This window comes from Aulonocara stuartgranti (genome assembly GCF_965226115.1).
Source record: "Aulonocara stuartgranti genome assembly, chromosome: 9".
In the NCBI taxonomy this organism is placed as follows: domain Eukaryota; kingdom Metazoa; phylum Chordata; class Actinopteri; order Cichliformes; family Cichlidae; genus Aulonocara; species Aulonocara stuartgranti.
Genome location: NC_138960.1, coordinates 10,880,455 through 10,894,799, shown reverse-complemented (window position 1 = coordinate 10,894,799; position 14,345 = coordinate 10,880,455). Strand labels below are relative to the sequence as shown.

Genomic DNA, 14,345 nt, shown 5'->3' with positions numbered 1-14,345 from the left:
CTCCTCAGGGTTAAAGGTTACCGTAATTCTATCTATGTAATTATAGTGTTCAGTCTTACATGTCTGGATGTGCTGTGCATATAGTGCGCACATCTTCCCACATCTTCATCCTTTGCTATGAAGCTGCCGTCAAACATGGCCTGTTCCTCACATCTGAACAAAACAGCAATACATAATACATAATGATACAAACATTGCTACTACACATATTTTGCTGTACCCAGCTACATTCTTGAAATGGTAATGCTTGCGGTTTCCATCCACTGAAATTGCAAGCATGTCTGGGGCACATGCATGACATGTGAAGGGATCCTCCTTTAAAATCTTGTCTAATTCATATCTCACGGCTTCCCACTCAAAACAACCTGTCTGACAGTGGAGATCTTCCCCATCTGGTTTAAAATGAAAGACGTCAACAGAAAACAAATACGCTATAAGTGACTTTTAAATCCCCAATAAGATTCTGTGGTTTGTTTAATGTGCTTTTGTGTCAAAACAAATGACTTTCCTGTTTCTCTGTACAGATATTTCAATTAATTAATACATTAAATGTATGGATTTGTGTCCATACAATCTATATCTTCAAATTATCTTGAGTGAAACAGTACTGACCCTTATGTGAGTGAGTCCTGGTTGATCTTGACCCCGCATAGAGTCCATTTCCATCTTTGTCTCTTTTTTTCCAGTTTACTGTTGGTTCAGGTGGTTTCACTGGTACTGGAGCTTTCTTTTGCTTCAGCTCACCAAGTAAGTCATCAAGGTGTTAAAGCTCATCAATTAGTTCCTGCTGATCAGTCAGATTATCTAGGACAATTAAAGGTTGTTGAATTTTGAAGTCACTCATGGGAATAAGCAGAAACACACACACACACACACACACACACACACACACACACACACACACACACACAGAGAGAGAGAGAGAGAGAGAGAGAGAGAGACCAATAGAGAGGCAGAAACAAAGACAAACAAATAAGGGCAGCAGTAAGCACAAAAGACTGACGTGGTTCTTAAAAGTGCCTTTGGGAGTTTTTCAAAAAGCAGATTTAGGAAGCACTAATAGGCTGATTGATGAAGAACTGTTGAGAACATTTTTCTTTGTTTTTGATGCAAGTTACCCAAAGTCATGCGCCCAGGTTCGGGAATTCCTTCACACTAGCATCTATCCCAGGAATACATGAATCCCAGGACATGAACCAAATATGATCAAATTAATGAGGGCTCGTTTAGCTCTGATGGAAGCGTAAAATGTCGCTCACAAAGGTGTATGAAATGATCTGAGAGGGAGATTCCCTCTTGCCACTTTTCCCAAGTGTTGATGTACGTTAAGCACTGAAAAATCATCAATTCATCCGTTTTTTAAAGTTAAAAGTTTTTACATGTAATTTGTTCTAAAAATAGAGCTGACTTTACATAGCATGTCTTCATGTTTGTTAACATGTACATGTGCTGTAACCAAAGACTGATTTTGTCATGAACTGGCTGTGTGGAGGCAGATGAGAACCCAAACGCAAAACTCACGGAAATAAAAAGCTGAACTCAAAATCACTGCTTTATTGCAGGCTTCACAAAGAAACAGAGCTAAACTGGGAATGCTAACTGAGGGAACACAGAAAAGCACACAGGTTCAGCGAGGAGACATTGACAACACGACACCAAACTGAGGGAGACATGCACATAAATACACAGAGGGTTAACGAGGGAAGTGGGAGCACACGGGAAACACAGCTGACACAGATAATCATAACAAGACACGGCAGGAGTAACACAACACTGATGGGAGACTGTCAAAGTAAAACAGGAAGTACACAGAGGTGCAGACAGGAGGAGAGAGAGAGACAGGAGAGCACAGGCATAGTGGGCTGGGGAAACATGGAATAACATACAAGGAGGGGAGACGAGGGCTCACAGATACACAGAGGGGCACACAGGGGGTAAAAGTCACAAGGGGAAATCAAATAAGAAACAACTTAACAGAGCAACCCAGGAAGCATGGCCTAAATAAAGAACAAAATACAAAAAGACATGAAAACTAAGAATGCTGGGCCAACATGACCCAGGATCATGACAGATTTGAAGTAATGGATATAATATAATGAAGTATATACTTTTATGTTAATTGCATTTTACTTTCATTGATATATTTTTTATGAATTTTGGTGTCTATGTTCTGTGCATCACATGACAATAAAAAGATTTTTTTAAACAATCTGCTTTGGATCTAGTTTTTTATAATAAGTAGAAATCTTATGTTATGGTTGACGTGGAGGACTCACACGAAGCGCCTTGAGGCGACTTTTGTTGTGATTTGGCGCTATATAAATAAAATTGAATTGAATTGAACATGCAGGAATCCGAAGTTAGAAGCTCACAAGGAATTTATTTACATGGTTCTCAGGGTGTATATAGAAAAGGTGCAGAGATAGTGCTATGTACAAAAGTGGGGGGACAGGGCTCCAGGGAAATCCAGGGGAAAAGGCACTCGCTCCTTTCAAACAATCCACGCACACAGTCAGGCTCTCTCTCTCTGACACTCACCACACAGGATACAGGTAAACAGTCCAGGGATGCGAGTCAGCAAAGAACAGCAGTCACTCCCTGGCTTAAATGCTGGCCACACTAATGAGGCTCGGGTGTTGTTTCCTCTGAGGGGCGTGGCTGAGGGCGTGAGCCCGCAATGAGTTCCGCCTCAGCGAGAAAAAGAACGAGAGAGAGAGAGAGAAAGGCAGAAACAGCTGATCAGCGCCCTGCTGATCCTGGCTGTGACATTTTAACCCAAACGTTAATTGTAATATAACCCTTGTGATGGGTTTGAGTTTCGACCCAATTTTTGGTAACCTCAGCTTGGTCAATTTAACACAATTTTTGGACAGTTATCGTAACCCAGTGTGCTGGGTCAAACCAGTAACCAAACCCTGTTAAATTGAAAAAAGCCAGCGTTGGCTCGGTCCATATTTGACCCAGCGTTTGGTTACAAATTAGATCATTTTTAACCCAGCATTTTTTCGTGTGGTATATTTGAACTGGGACGCTCTCAACCAGTTGTGTGTGCAGTAATTTAAAGACTGAAATTGTGCCTAAAAAGGATCGGATTATAATAGTTGGTGATTTTAATATTCATGTCTGTTGCCCTGATGGTCTGCTGGCTCAGGAATTTTTAAATTTATTCAGTCATTTTCCGTTTACAGTCCGTTGAAGGCCCTACACATCAGCAGGAGCACACTCATGACCTGGTGTTATCATATGGTTGTAATTGACATTTCTCGTGTGCATGAGTTTAAAGTTCACACTCCACCCCCGCCGCTGCTCTCTTCTCCTCCACTTTTATGAAGAAAATCTTTACCCTGAGATTACTTATTGGGCCCACCCCAGATGAGCTTCCAGGAAACCTGTACTCAGACCATGAACCCTGTGAACCCATTAAAAACCAGGCTCTCAAAACGTGTTCCTCAGCCCTGGTTAAATGAATCAACCCGAGCAGTCAGGCGTCAGTGTAGGAGAGCAGAGTGAAAGTGGAAGAAAGACAATTTGCAGGTTTCTTTTGAAATGTTAAAAGAATGTTGGAAATTTGATCAGAATACGGTGAAAATGAGAGAAACAGATATTTTTCTCAGATCATTGTGTTAAATTGTCATAATCGCCGTGTTCTTTAAGACTATCAGCTCTACTCTAAACAACCCTGAAAGCCTCTGCTGACACATGTCATCAGTTCCTTTCTTTCTTTGTAAACAAGGTCGAGTCTGTCAGGTCAGCAATAGTACTTCCTACAGACGACCCATCAGTGTTTATTCCATGACTGTAAACATGTTTCCATTTGTCACTTCAGTCTTTACTCTGAAATACAGGAAATGACATCATGGCTCAAAATTTTTGTCGTTCAAACAATTCTTTATTTAACATTTTTTTAACTTTATTTAATAAAATACATTCAATAAAAACTTGAGAACAGGAAACTGATTTTTACTCCAACCACTGAAAAAAAAGGTAACAACTGAACACAAACAGAAGAACAATTTATAAAGATTAACATTGAACTATAGGAACAGTTTGATTCACAGCCTCATTTGAACTTTAAGGAGAGCCGACCTGAACTCTGTGGAGCCTGATCTCCAGGGTTTTAAGTTGGACTCTGAAACCAGAGGATGTCTCTCTCTCTTCAGATTCACTCTGATCCTGTGATGGGAACGGTTTCAGCCCTGCGTGATCGCGCTGATGTTTGCACAGAGCAGATGATGAAGTGAATGTTTTGGCACAGTGGTAACAGTGAAACAGTTTATTAGTAACGTGGGATCGTTTGTGTGCAGAGTATGAACTGAGATTACTGAAGCTCTTGTCACACTGCTCACAGCTGTAGTTTCCTTCCATGTGTGTACGTTCATGCTCGTTACGACTACCTGACTGTGAGAAGCTTTTGTCACAGTGTCTGCACTTGTATGGTTTCGCTCCTGTGTGGACTCGTTTGTGTGTTTTAAGCTGACCTGCAGTGGTGAAGGATGACCCACACTGATCACAGAGGTGCTTTTTGACCCCACTGTGAAAGAGTTCATGTTGTTTTAACTCAGCTGATGTGGGGAAGCTTCTCCCACATTCTTTGCAGTATTTCAGTTTGTCTCCAGTGTGTTTACGTTGATGTATTTTTAGGCCGGCTTGCTGACTGAAAGTTTTTCCACAGATGTCACAACGAAAGTCTTTCCCACCACCACAGCGATGACAGGGTTGAGAAGTGGATCCATCTGTGTCGCTCTGCTTCTAAACAAAGACAAAGACAGTGTAAGTCAGTCCTTCAACACTTTTATCCTGAAAGTCGCCTGAAATAAAGAGCATCTCTGCAGACGTCCAATTACATTTTACTGTTTCAATTAACACACTCAGTTTACTGGGCTACAATAACTACAATACTACCACCATAATACTACAGCAATACTTATTTAATATTACAGTAACATCTGACTTACACTTAAATGAAATGAAAACCTGAATAATGGCTCAGAGCTACTCTTCGGTGCAGTAGAAGTGCTAACATGCTAACACAATTTAATGAGCAGACTTGTTCCAAACAGTCAGACTGAACTTACAAGAATAAAATAAAAATACAAACCTCACAGTAACTGCACTTGTAGAGTCTCTTTCTGGTGTGGATCTGTTGGTGTTGTCTCAGGTACTGTGGAGTTTTAAAAGTCTTCTCACACAGGTCACATTGATAAGGTCTCTCCTCAGTGTGGGTAAACATGTGGCGTTGTAAGTGTGCGTCTGTTGTAAAGTATTTACCACACTGATCACACCAGTACACATCTTCTCCGGAGTGAATGCGTAGGTGTATATTTCGGCTCCATAGCCGGCTGAAAGTTTTTCCACAGATGTCACAGCTGTATGCCTTAATTCCAGAGTGGGTAACTAGATGACTCTGTAAGTGGCTACTTCGAGTAAAAGCTTTACCACACTGATCACAGCTGTAAGCTTTAACTCCACTGTGGAGGACTTGGTGTGTTTTTAGGGATTTCTTCCAGGAAAACGACTTTCCACACAAGTCACAGCTGAACGGTCTCTCTCCAGTGTGGATGAGCTGATGTTGCTTTAGTTTAAACTTCCAGGTAAAATCCTTCCCACACTCGTCACAGGTGTTTTTTTTCTCTCTCTTTCTTCTGTGAGGTTTGTCGGCCTCCTGAGAGCGCTGACTTCTCGGTCCATGTTGGTCCTGCAGTGACAGAGATACAAGCAGAGGCAGTGAGTGAAATGCAGTCATTGAACAAACTGAAGCTTCAAACTCCCTCCATTAACACTAGTCAGGGCTCGCAAAATTTCAAAATCCCTGGTAGCCCTTTGGGCAGGGACTCAAAACAAACAAAACATGAAACACAAATTACAACATGTATAAAAATTACAATCATCAACTCAAATACTTGGTTCTAATTGAACAGAAATTTCTATGAACTTGTAAGAACTGTGTAGAACATGAATCAGTCTGTGTCAGATCCTGAATTCAAAATTTCCACTGAAGTCACGGGTAAGTGACAAGTGGAACCAAGATCTAGGACATTTGCTTTTTGAAGTTTGCAAAGACTGCTAAATTTTGCCAGTGGTAGTTCACTCTTTACAACATAGTACGCTGTTCTAAACAGATTTTTCAGGTTTATTTTTAGTATGTTATTTGCAATTGTTGTTTGTTCTGGGAAAGATATTGCAGACTGAGCAATAATGCATTTCTTGCATTTCTCATGGGTTCTAATGGGGGCCTTTCTTAAAATGACTGGTCCCAGTAACAAAGGCGCTTGTCGACTCAGAAATCGAGGGAAAACCAACAACACACCCGGCAGAACATTATGTTATTTATACAGGTGCACATAAGTGGTCCGCATGTGCGCATTCGCTGTCAAAATAAAAGACGCGCACCAGATAAGAAGTTGCAACGCGCGTTTGCGTCCATATAAAAGGCAGTGTTTTTGTCCGCTAGAGTGGAATTTTCACGGCACATTCTGCACCACATCTCTGTGCGTTCATCATTTGTTTGAAGCCAGCTCACCTCCTGCAACCACTTTTCCGAGAATACGAGCTTCTTTTGTGGTTCGGACTCCTTCTGACATTTGTTTGGAGGTGGAGGAACACCAAAGTAATTGCTTAAAGGAGCTTCTTCGACATCTTTAAGAGTTCTAAACAAATGTCTGTCCTCCTCCAGAAAATCTTATGTATGCAAACACGCGTTGCAACATCTTATCTTGTGTGCGCTTTTTATTTTGACAGCGAATGTGCACCTGCGGACCACTTATGTGCAGCCCCGGTTATATAGCTCATCATATTGCAGCCACAGAAATTATTTTGTCCATGAAACCATAAAGCTGCACTTTCTTTTTGCCTTATAGTCTGATTTGTCATAACTTTTCCGTTTTGTGGTAAGCTTTTCTTTGGCTGTCACTTCTTCACCCTGACCTGTCTTATTTGGCTCAGCAGAAGTAAAACATATATCCTGCTGCTTTTACACACACACACACACACACATAACGGTCAGCGATTCTCTGCGCGATCAACCTCTCATTTTAAACCTGAAGGTGGAGTGTGGCACCAAACACCTTAAAGGTCCCCTATCCCCACCTACTGGTAGTAGTAACATCCAACCTGGTGTTAAAGATAATTAATCATTGTTCAAACACTCTAAAATCATGCCCATCCCTCCTACTTGTACACAAATATTAATGCTAACACTCAGAATAGTAATAAATGTTGTGGCAGGTAATTTCAAATGCAGCGATTCTATCAGCCCAACAAACATCAGTAAACACACAAACTGTTTGTGTGCAGTTTGTCTCACAATGTGATGTAAAGACTGCAGTAAAATCCTCTGCAGGTTAGTGCAGGATAAGCAGGTAAGTTTACTGTAATGTGATGGATTTAAGTAAAGAACAGTGTGTGACTGGTGCACAGTGACTGTGGTGCTCATGTCAGAGTTAGATTACATCAAGTGTAGCAAAGATTAACTTAAACTTAAGCTCATGATGCTGACATTCATTCACTGAGCTCCACCCACATACCAACAGTATAGTGTATAATATAAAGACAGTACTGTCAGTGTAGAGAAAGGAAATCAGCCAGGACAACTCATGAAACATCTGCTGACATCTGGATGAATTCACAGCTACATTAAAAAAATATATATATGTATTTTCTACTACTTACATTTTCAAAACAGGCTTGTTACTTTTGGTTTAAGGCATTTGAGGGGAGTTATTTCATCACTGCGGGCTTCAAAGATCAAACTGATTTGAGCCTAAACAGTAACACATGAAATCCAATCCTGCATCATACACCAGGCTGTGTGGTAAAGTCCTATAAATGGAGCATGTAACGATCACCGTAACACAAACCGTAAATTTTATCTGAGTTTAAAGGTTTAAATCACCGTCAATTTCATCCTTCTATGATTCAGAGTTTGGCGACATCCTTATCATACAGAGTTCCGTTGGCTGAGTTGGGAAAAAGTTCTCAATAGAGTTTTTGAGCTCAGCAAGGAAATCTGTCAGTTCATGGACATGACATGTATGATGCAGTGAAGGCATTTCAAGTGAAGCTGTCACAAATGCACCAGTGCAACCTGTCTCACTTTCCCTGTTGCCAAGTAATGTTGAACCAAGTCGGCGCACTTTGCTGATAAACTGAGCGCACTGAGTTCGCGGCGCTTTGGTGACTGTGAAGCACAAACAGAGAATTTCGAGCTGCTTCTTTATGTGGAAACTGCACCTGTGCAGATTCAGATGGAGCTGCAGTGTAATGGTACACTCAAGGCAAAGTACGACACTGAATGGCTTGCACAGTTTATTAGTTCCATTCCTGCAGCAATGCCCCAGCTCCGTCTACATGCAGCTCCAACCTTGTGTATGTTTTCATTTATTTTTTCTGGGGTTTTTGCAGCATGTTCATATTTCTAACTTGCATAATTTTGACCGGATATATTTTTATGAAGATCAAAACATTTAAAGTTAAAGTTGATTTTTTAAGTTTATTTATTCTGGAATAATATTCTTGTCTGTTTTTATTCATATTTCTGTTTAAAAAACATGGTTTTAGTGTGTTCAATAAATGTTTATCTTGTTTGGCCCGCGACCTAAAGTGTGCCTTGAGTTTTGCTCCCTGTGCAGTTGAGTTTGACACCCCTGGTGTAGAGGATGGAAATCAGCCAGGACAACTCATGAAACATCTGCAGACATCTGGTTGAATTCAGTTGTGTACATCCACAGAGAGCAGCAGGTCATCTGATCACAGCCTGTACATTAAGAACATCGACTGGAGCTCTCAACAGAAATGATTGTGAGCTGTGACCCTTTTCCCCACACTGAGCCACTACAGCTGATTTTAGGGTTGAATCCTGCTGAATCCCACTTTAACCTCTTCCCTGCCCATTTTCCTCTTTAGAGGCAAAGTCACCCTCTACAATGTAGGCATTGTATTATTACATGAATATTACATTACATTAATAAGATAAGATAAGATAAAACTTTATTAATCCCTCGGGTGGGTTCCTCTGGGAAATTCGGTTTCCAAAAGCACTGCACCGACAGAAGTTACAGAATATTATATATACACACACACACACACATATAAACACAGAGACAAATATAAATAAAATATACGAAGGGGATAAATAGAATAAATAGGAATAAATATAAAAATACAAGTGAATTGCACATTTCAAGTATTGAGGTCTATTGCACCATTGACTATTTACAAAAAGTATTGCACAAGGTATTGCACAGTGAGGTGAAGAGGCACTACAGCTTAGTTGTTCCCCCCTCCTTTGTCCACCTGTTTCTCCTCCCTCTCCCCTCCAGAGAGGAGTTAAACAGTCTGATGGCGTGTGGGACAAAGGAGTTTTTAAGTCTGTTAGTTCTTGTCTTGGGGAGAAGCAACCTGTCACTGAACAGACTCCTCTGGTTGTTTATGGCCGTGTGCAGAGGATGCTCAGGATTGTTCATAATGTCCAGCAGTTTTTTTAGTGTCCTTTTCTCTGCCACTGTCACCAGAGTGTCCAGCTTCATGCCGACCACAGAGCCAACCTTCCTGATCAGTTTTTCCAGCCTGGATGAGTCCCTCTTTGCTGTGCTGCTCCCCTAGCACACCACAGCATAGAAAAGTACTCCAGCAACCACTGACTGGTAAAACATCCTCAGGAGCTTCCTGCAGATGTTAAAAGACCTCAGCCTCCTGAGGAAGTACAGTCGGCTTTGGGCTTTTTTATACAGGTGCTCTGTGTTGCATGACCAGTCCAGTTTATTGTCCACCCACAGCCCGAGGTACTTGTACTTGTTGACCACCTCCACCTCCTCCCCCTCTATCTGAACCGGCAGTGGACCTTCTCTGGACCTCAAGAAGTCCACAACCAGTTCCTTAGTCTTTGAGGTGTTGAGTTGCAGGTGGTTTGTGCACAGCAAAATCTCCAGTGTTAAATTAACACTAGAGAGTGTCTATATGGGTCCACACCTCGGAGTGTTAAATACAACACTGTTGAGTGTTAAATGAACACTTTTGACAGTGTTATATGTTTAAAAGTAACCTAGTCAGTTTTGAAGATTAACAATGGCTAACACTGGGCAGTGCTGATTTTCTAACACTGGAATATTTCTAACATTTTGAGTTATTTTCCAGTGTTAGAAAATCAGCACTGCTCAGTGTTAGTCTTTGTTAATCTTCAAAACTGACTAGGTTACTTTTAAACATATAACACTGTCAAAAGTGTTAATTTAACACTCAACAGTGTTGTATTTAACACTCAGAGGAGTGGACCCATATAGACACTCTCTAGTGTTAATTTAACACTGGAGATTTTGCTGTGATGTGACTCCATGCGACAATATATAGCAATAATATAGCACAAGGTTCAGTTAGTTTTGCATAAAATATATATATCAGTACTTCATCTTTTAACCCTTTAAGACCTACCATAGAACCAAGTTTGTCAGAGCTTATCTTTATATTTTTACATGCCCTTAATGCCATTTTTGGTAGCATTTCAAGTTGCTATACATCAATATGACCATTATATCCCAAATTTTAATATTATGTATGCATTGAGTCCATAGTAACTACACTCAACAAAAATATAAATGCAACACCTTTGTTACTGCTCCGATTCCCCATGGGATGGACGTAGAGACCTAAACTTCATTCCAGATACACAATATAACCATCCCTCCCAAACAGTGGTCACAAATCAGTCCAAATGTGTGGTAGTGGGCACATCTGCCATATTGAGATAATCCATCCCACCTCACAGGTGTGCCACATCAGGATGCTGATCTGACATCATGAGTAGTGCACAGGTGTACCTCAGACTGCCCACAACAAAAGGCCACCCTGGAATGTGCAGTTTTTTGCGCTATTGGGGGTCTGGGGACCCAGAACCGGTCAGTATCTGGTGTGACCACCATTTGCCTCATGCAGTGCAACACATCGTCGCATGGAGTCTATCAGATTGTCAATTGTGGCCTGTGGAATGTTGGTCCACTCCACTTCAATGGCTGTGCGAGGTTGTTGGATATTCGTGGGAACTGGTACACGCTGTCGTATACGCCGGTCAAGCACATCCCGAACATGCTCAATGGGTGACATGTCCGGTGAGTATGCTGGCCATGCAAGAACTGGGACATTCTCAGCTGCCATCTGCCCTGAACAATGTGAACCATGATTCATCCGTGAAGCGCACACCTCTCCAACGTGCCAGACACCATCGAATGTGAGCATTTGCCCACACAAGTCTGTTACGGCGACGAGCTGGAGTCAGGTCAAGACCCCGATGAGGACGACGGGCATGCAGTTGAGCGTCCCTGAGACGGTTTCTGACAGTTTGTGCAGAAATTGTTTGGTTGTGCAAACCAATTGTTCCAGCAGCTGTCTGGGTGGCTGGTCTCAGACGATCTTGGAGGTGAACCTGCTGGATGTGGAGGTCCTGGGCTGGTGTGGTTACACGAGGTCTGCGGTTGTGAGGCCGGTTGGATGTGCTGCCATATTCTCTGAAACGCCTGTGGAGACGGCTTATGGTTGAGAAATGAACATTCAATGCACGGGCGACAGATCTGGTTGACATTCCTGCTGTCAGCATGCCAATTGCACGCTCCCTCATTGCTTGTGGCATCTGTGGCATTTTGCTGTGAGACAAAACTGCACATTCCAGGGTGGCCTTTTGTTGTGGGCAGTCTGAGGTACACCTGTGCACTACTCATGATGTCAGATCAGCATCCTGATGTGGCACACCTGTGAGGTGGGATGGATTATCTCAATATGGCAGATGTGCCCACTACCACACATTTGGACTGATTTGTGACCACTGTTTGGGAGGGATGGTTATATTGTGTATCTGGAATGAATTTTAGGTCTCTACGTCCATCCCATGGGGAATGGGAGCAGTAACAAAGGTGTTGCGTTTATATTTTTGTTGAGTGTACATAAAGTGCAAAAAAACAAAAAGAAAATAGGTTTTTTTGGTCTGTTTCTACACATATTTCTAGTTAGAGAAATTTCAGAGGTTTATCCCTCAAAACTGTAAATGCAAAAGAGTTGCACATTGTTTCCAACCACAGGAAATTTGTTTTGAGTATTTTTGAGATTTTTATATACTGCAGGAAAAACAAAAATAAATATTATAATGCAAATTTGCAAAACAAACAGCATGTGCATCAAAATAAACTATTACCAACAGTGCAGTTTGAGTTCTAAGCATCCCAGAAACAATACAGAAAAGAATAAAGTCAAACATGACTTTTAAAAACACCAGTATAGGTATCGCTGAAGGCAGGTTTTGGCAGGTAAAGTCGGACATGTGATAGTTCGCGCTGGCATCTATTCCAACGTAGGAAGTGCTATGAACAGCTGATCGGATCGGCAAAGCGTGTTTCTGGTATGTTATGTTTTTTTGCTGCAAGTGCTTTTTAAGCAATTTTTGTTTAAGTGCGGTTCTACCGAGATTTTAAAATTGTTACGCAAAATGGAGCATTCCTGCTCCAATAGGCCTTAAAGGGTTAATGGAGTATTTCTTAACACTAGTATCTGTCACCTTCTTTGTCGAACTCATTGTTTTCTCTGCAGTGGCTGAGCTGAGTCCAAGTAGCGTAAATGTTCCCCTGCTGCTCCGTCAGACTCTTCTCCTCCTGCTGATCAGCTGGGACACAAAACAGAACTTTGTTAGGCTCCACACTGCACTGAAGAGTCAAAGTGTCTCATATGTTCATCTGAGAGCACAAACAACAAATTTTAGCTTCCCTGGGTGGGCAACTTGTTTAAAACATACACAAAATGTTTGAGCACTGATACCAAATTCAGCAGTATGGCACACCAGTACCAGGAGAGCAATTCCTCTTTAAAAAGGCCCTGGCAAAGAACGAAAACAGAACAATCAATGGAGCTGCATAAACGAGTACAGTGTTTCCCAACCACTGTGCCGCGGCATATATACGTGTGCCGTGAGAACTGATCAGGTGTGCCGTGGAAGATTAAACTATCTGAGTGGGTTTAGAAATCTGAGCCATGATCTGAGTAACCCTCATCACTCAGTCACACTCCGATTCTCTACTTGTCTCAAGTCCACTGCACTACTTTCAAGCATTCTGCAACCTGTTCTCTAATGTGTGCCTTCCTCCTCTTTGTATATACTCCTCTTATATGTTATTTATTCTTACTGTCTTACTATTTATATTGTTTTCCATGCACAGTTGGTGTGGAGCACCCACAATTTAGTTATATATGTACAAAGACAATAAAAGACTATTTTATTCTATATATCTTTGTTCCTCCATTTCAGTTTTGTTTGGAGCTTTAAAAGATCTGCAGTACATTTAAATGTGATAAGAACACAGATTCCCTCTTAGGGTTCGAGGCTGTATTTGTTTTTAATATGCATCTCTGGCCTATCATTATTATTTTGCTAACAGTTAATCGGACTCATTTACTGAATACTGATCAGAATTTATCAAATTATCTTTGAAATGATTCTAACAACAGGCCTCTCAGAGTGAGGCCAGTTTTTACAATCACATGCCCTGTGGTGCGCTGATAAGAGAAAGGCAGCTGTGTTTTAGCCAGGAATACATTTATTTTTACCTTTCTTTTAAATGGATTTCATTATAGCACTTTTACCCCAACACGTTGGGTCTTTTGGAGCCGGAAGTGACCTTATATTGATGAACGGTGGCGCTAGCTAGCTTGGTTAGCAGGCTGCATTCATAAACTGTGCAGGTGCCACAGAGATGCTAATTAGCGCTTAATAACAGACTAATAAAACAACAGAAACTCTGATTACAATGAGCTCATTTAAAAGCTTTCTTCTAATAAAATTCTTTTCTTCTCTGTGTTTCACAACCTTTTGGTGATATCTTTCTGTAAATTAGTTTAAAGCAGCTTGAGTCAATTTAGTCAGATTTTTTTTCCAACTGGTTCACAAAAACTTGAGAAGAGACACCGAGGAGAGCAACAGAAAGCCTCATTCAGGAGCTAAACTCAAGATTAACTAAACTCGGATTAATATTAGCTAGGTGCTTACCTTTAAATCAGTCTAGACAATAAACTGAGAGAAAAACGCCATAAAGCGGGAACTCGGCTTCTTCTTCTTCAGCTTTTGGATTTTTTGGCGGTTAAAGCTTTAAGGCGCATTACCGCCACCTGCTGGACTGGACTTTTCATATCCTAAACATCCTCAATTGGCCACAAATTTGTTGGAGTTTCTGTTAATAGAAAAGATGGAATTCAAGGATCTTGTTATTTGGTTTGTTTGTTTTCACCAGTTACTCTACAATTTTCTGCCAGTGTATAGCAAACCCCACAGCTCAAATCAATGAAGAATTTAGTATTTTTAAAATATTGCTTAAGCT

General features: G+C 41.1%; 1 protein-coding gene across 2 annotated transcripts; it reads right to left on the bottom strand.

Annotated features, from left to right (window-relative positions):
* Positions 1 to 3,878: 3,878 nt before the first annotated feature.
* On the bottom strand, positions 3,879 to 14,103 carry LOC309714496 (uncharacterized protein). Of its 2 annotated transcripts, XM_082547015.1 has the most exons (5): positions 14,018 to 14,103; positions 12,793 to 12,849; positions 12,536 to 12,640; positions 5,099 to 5,695; positions 3,879 to 4,749 (listed from the first exon to the last, which is right to left on the bottom strand). In XM_082547015.1, the coding sequence occupies exons 3-5, from the start codon at positions 12,551 to 12,553 to the stop codon at positions 4,072 to 4,074; spliced, it is 1,293 nt and encodes a 430-aa protein (XP_082403141.1). In that variant the 5' UTR covers positions 12,554 to 12,640; positions 12,793 to 12,849; positions 14,018 to 14,103; the 3' UTR covers positions 3,879 to 4,071. The 2 variants fall into 2 exon arrangements, with proteins under 2 accessions (XP_082403141.1, XP_082403140.1); XM_082547014.1 differs by lacking the exon at positions 12,793 to 12,849.
* Positions 14,104 to 14,345: the final 242 nt, after the last annotated feature.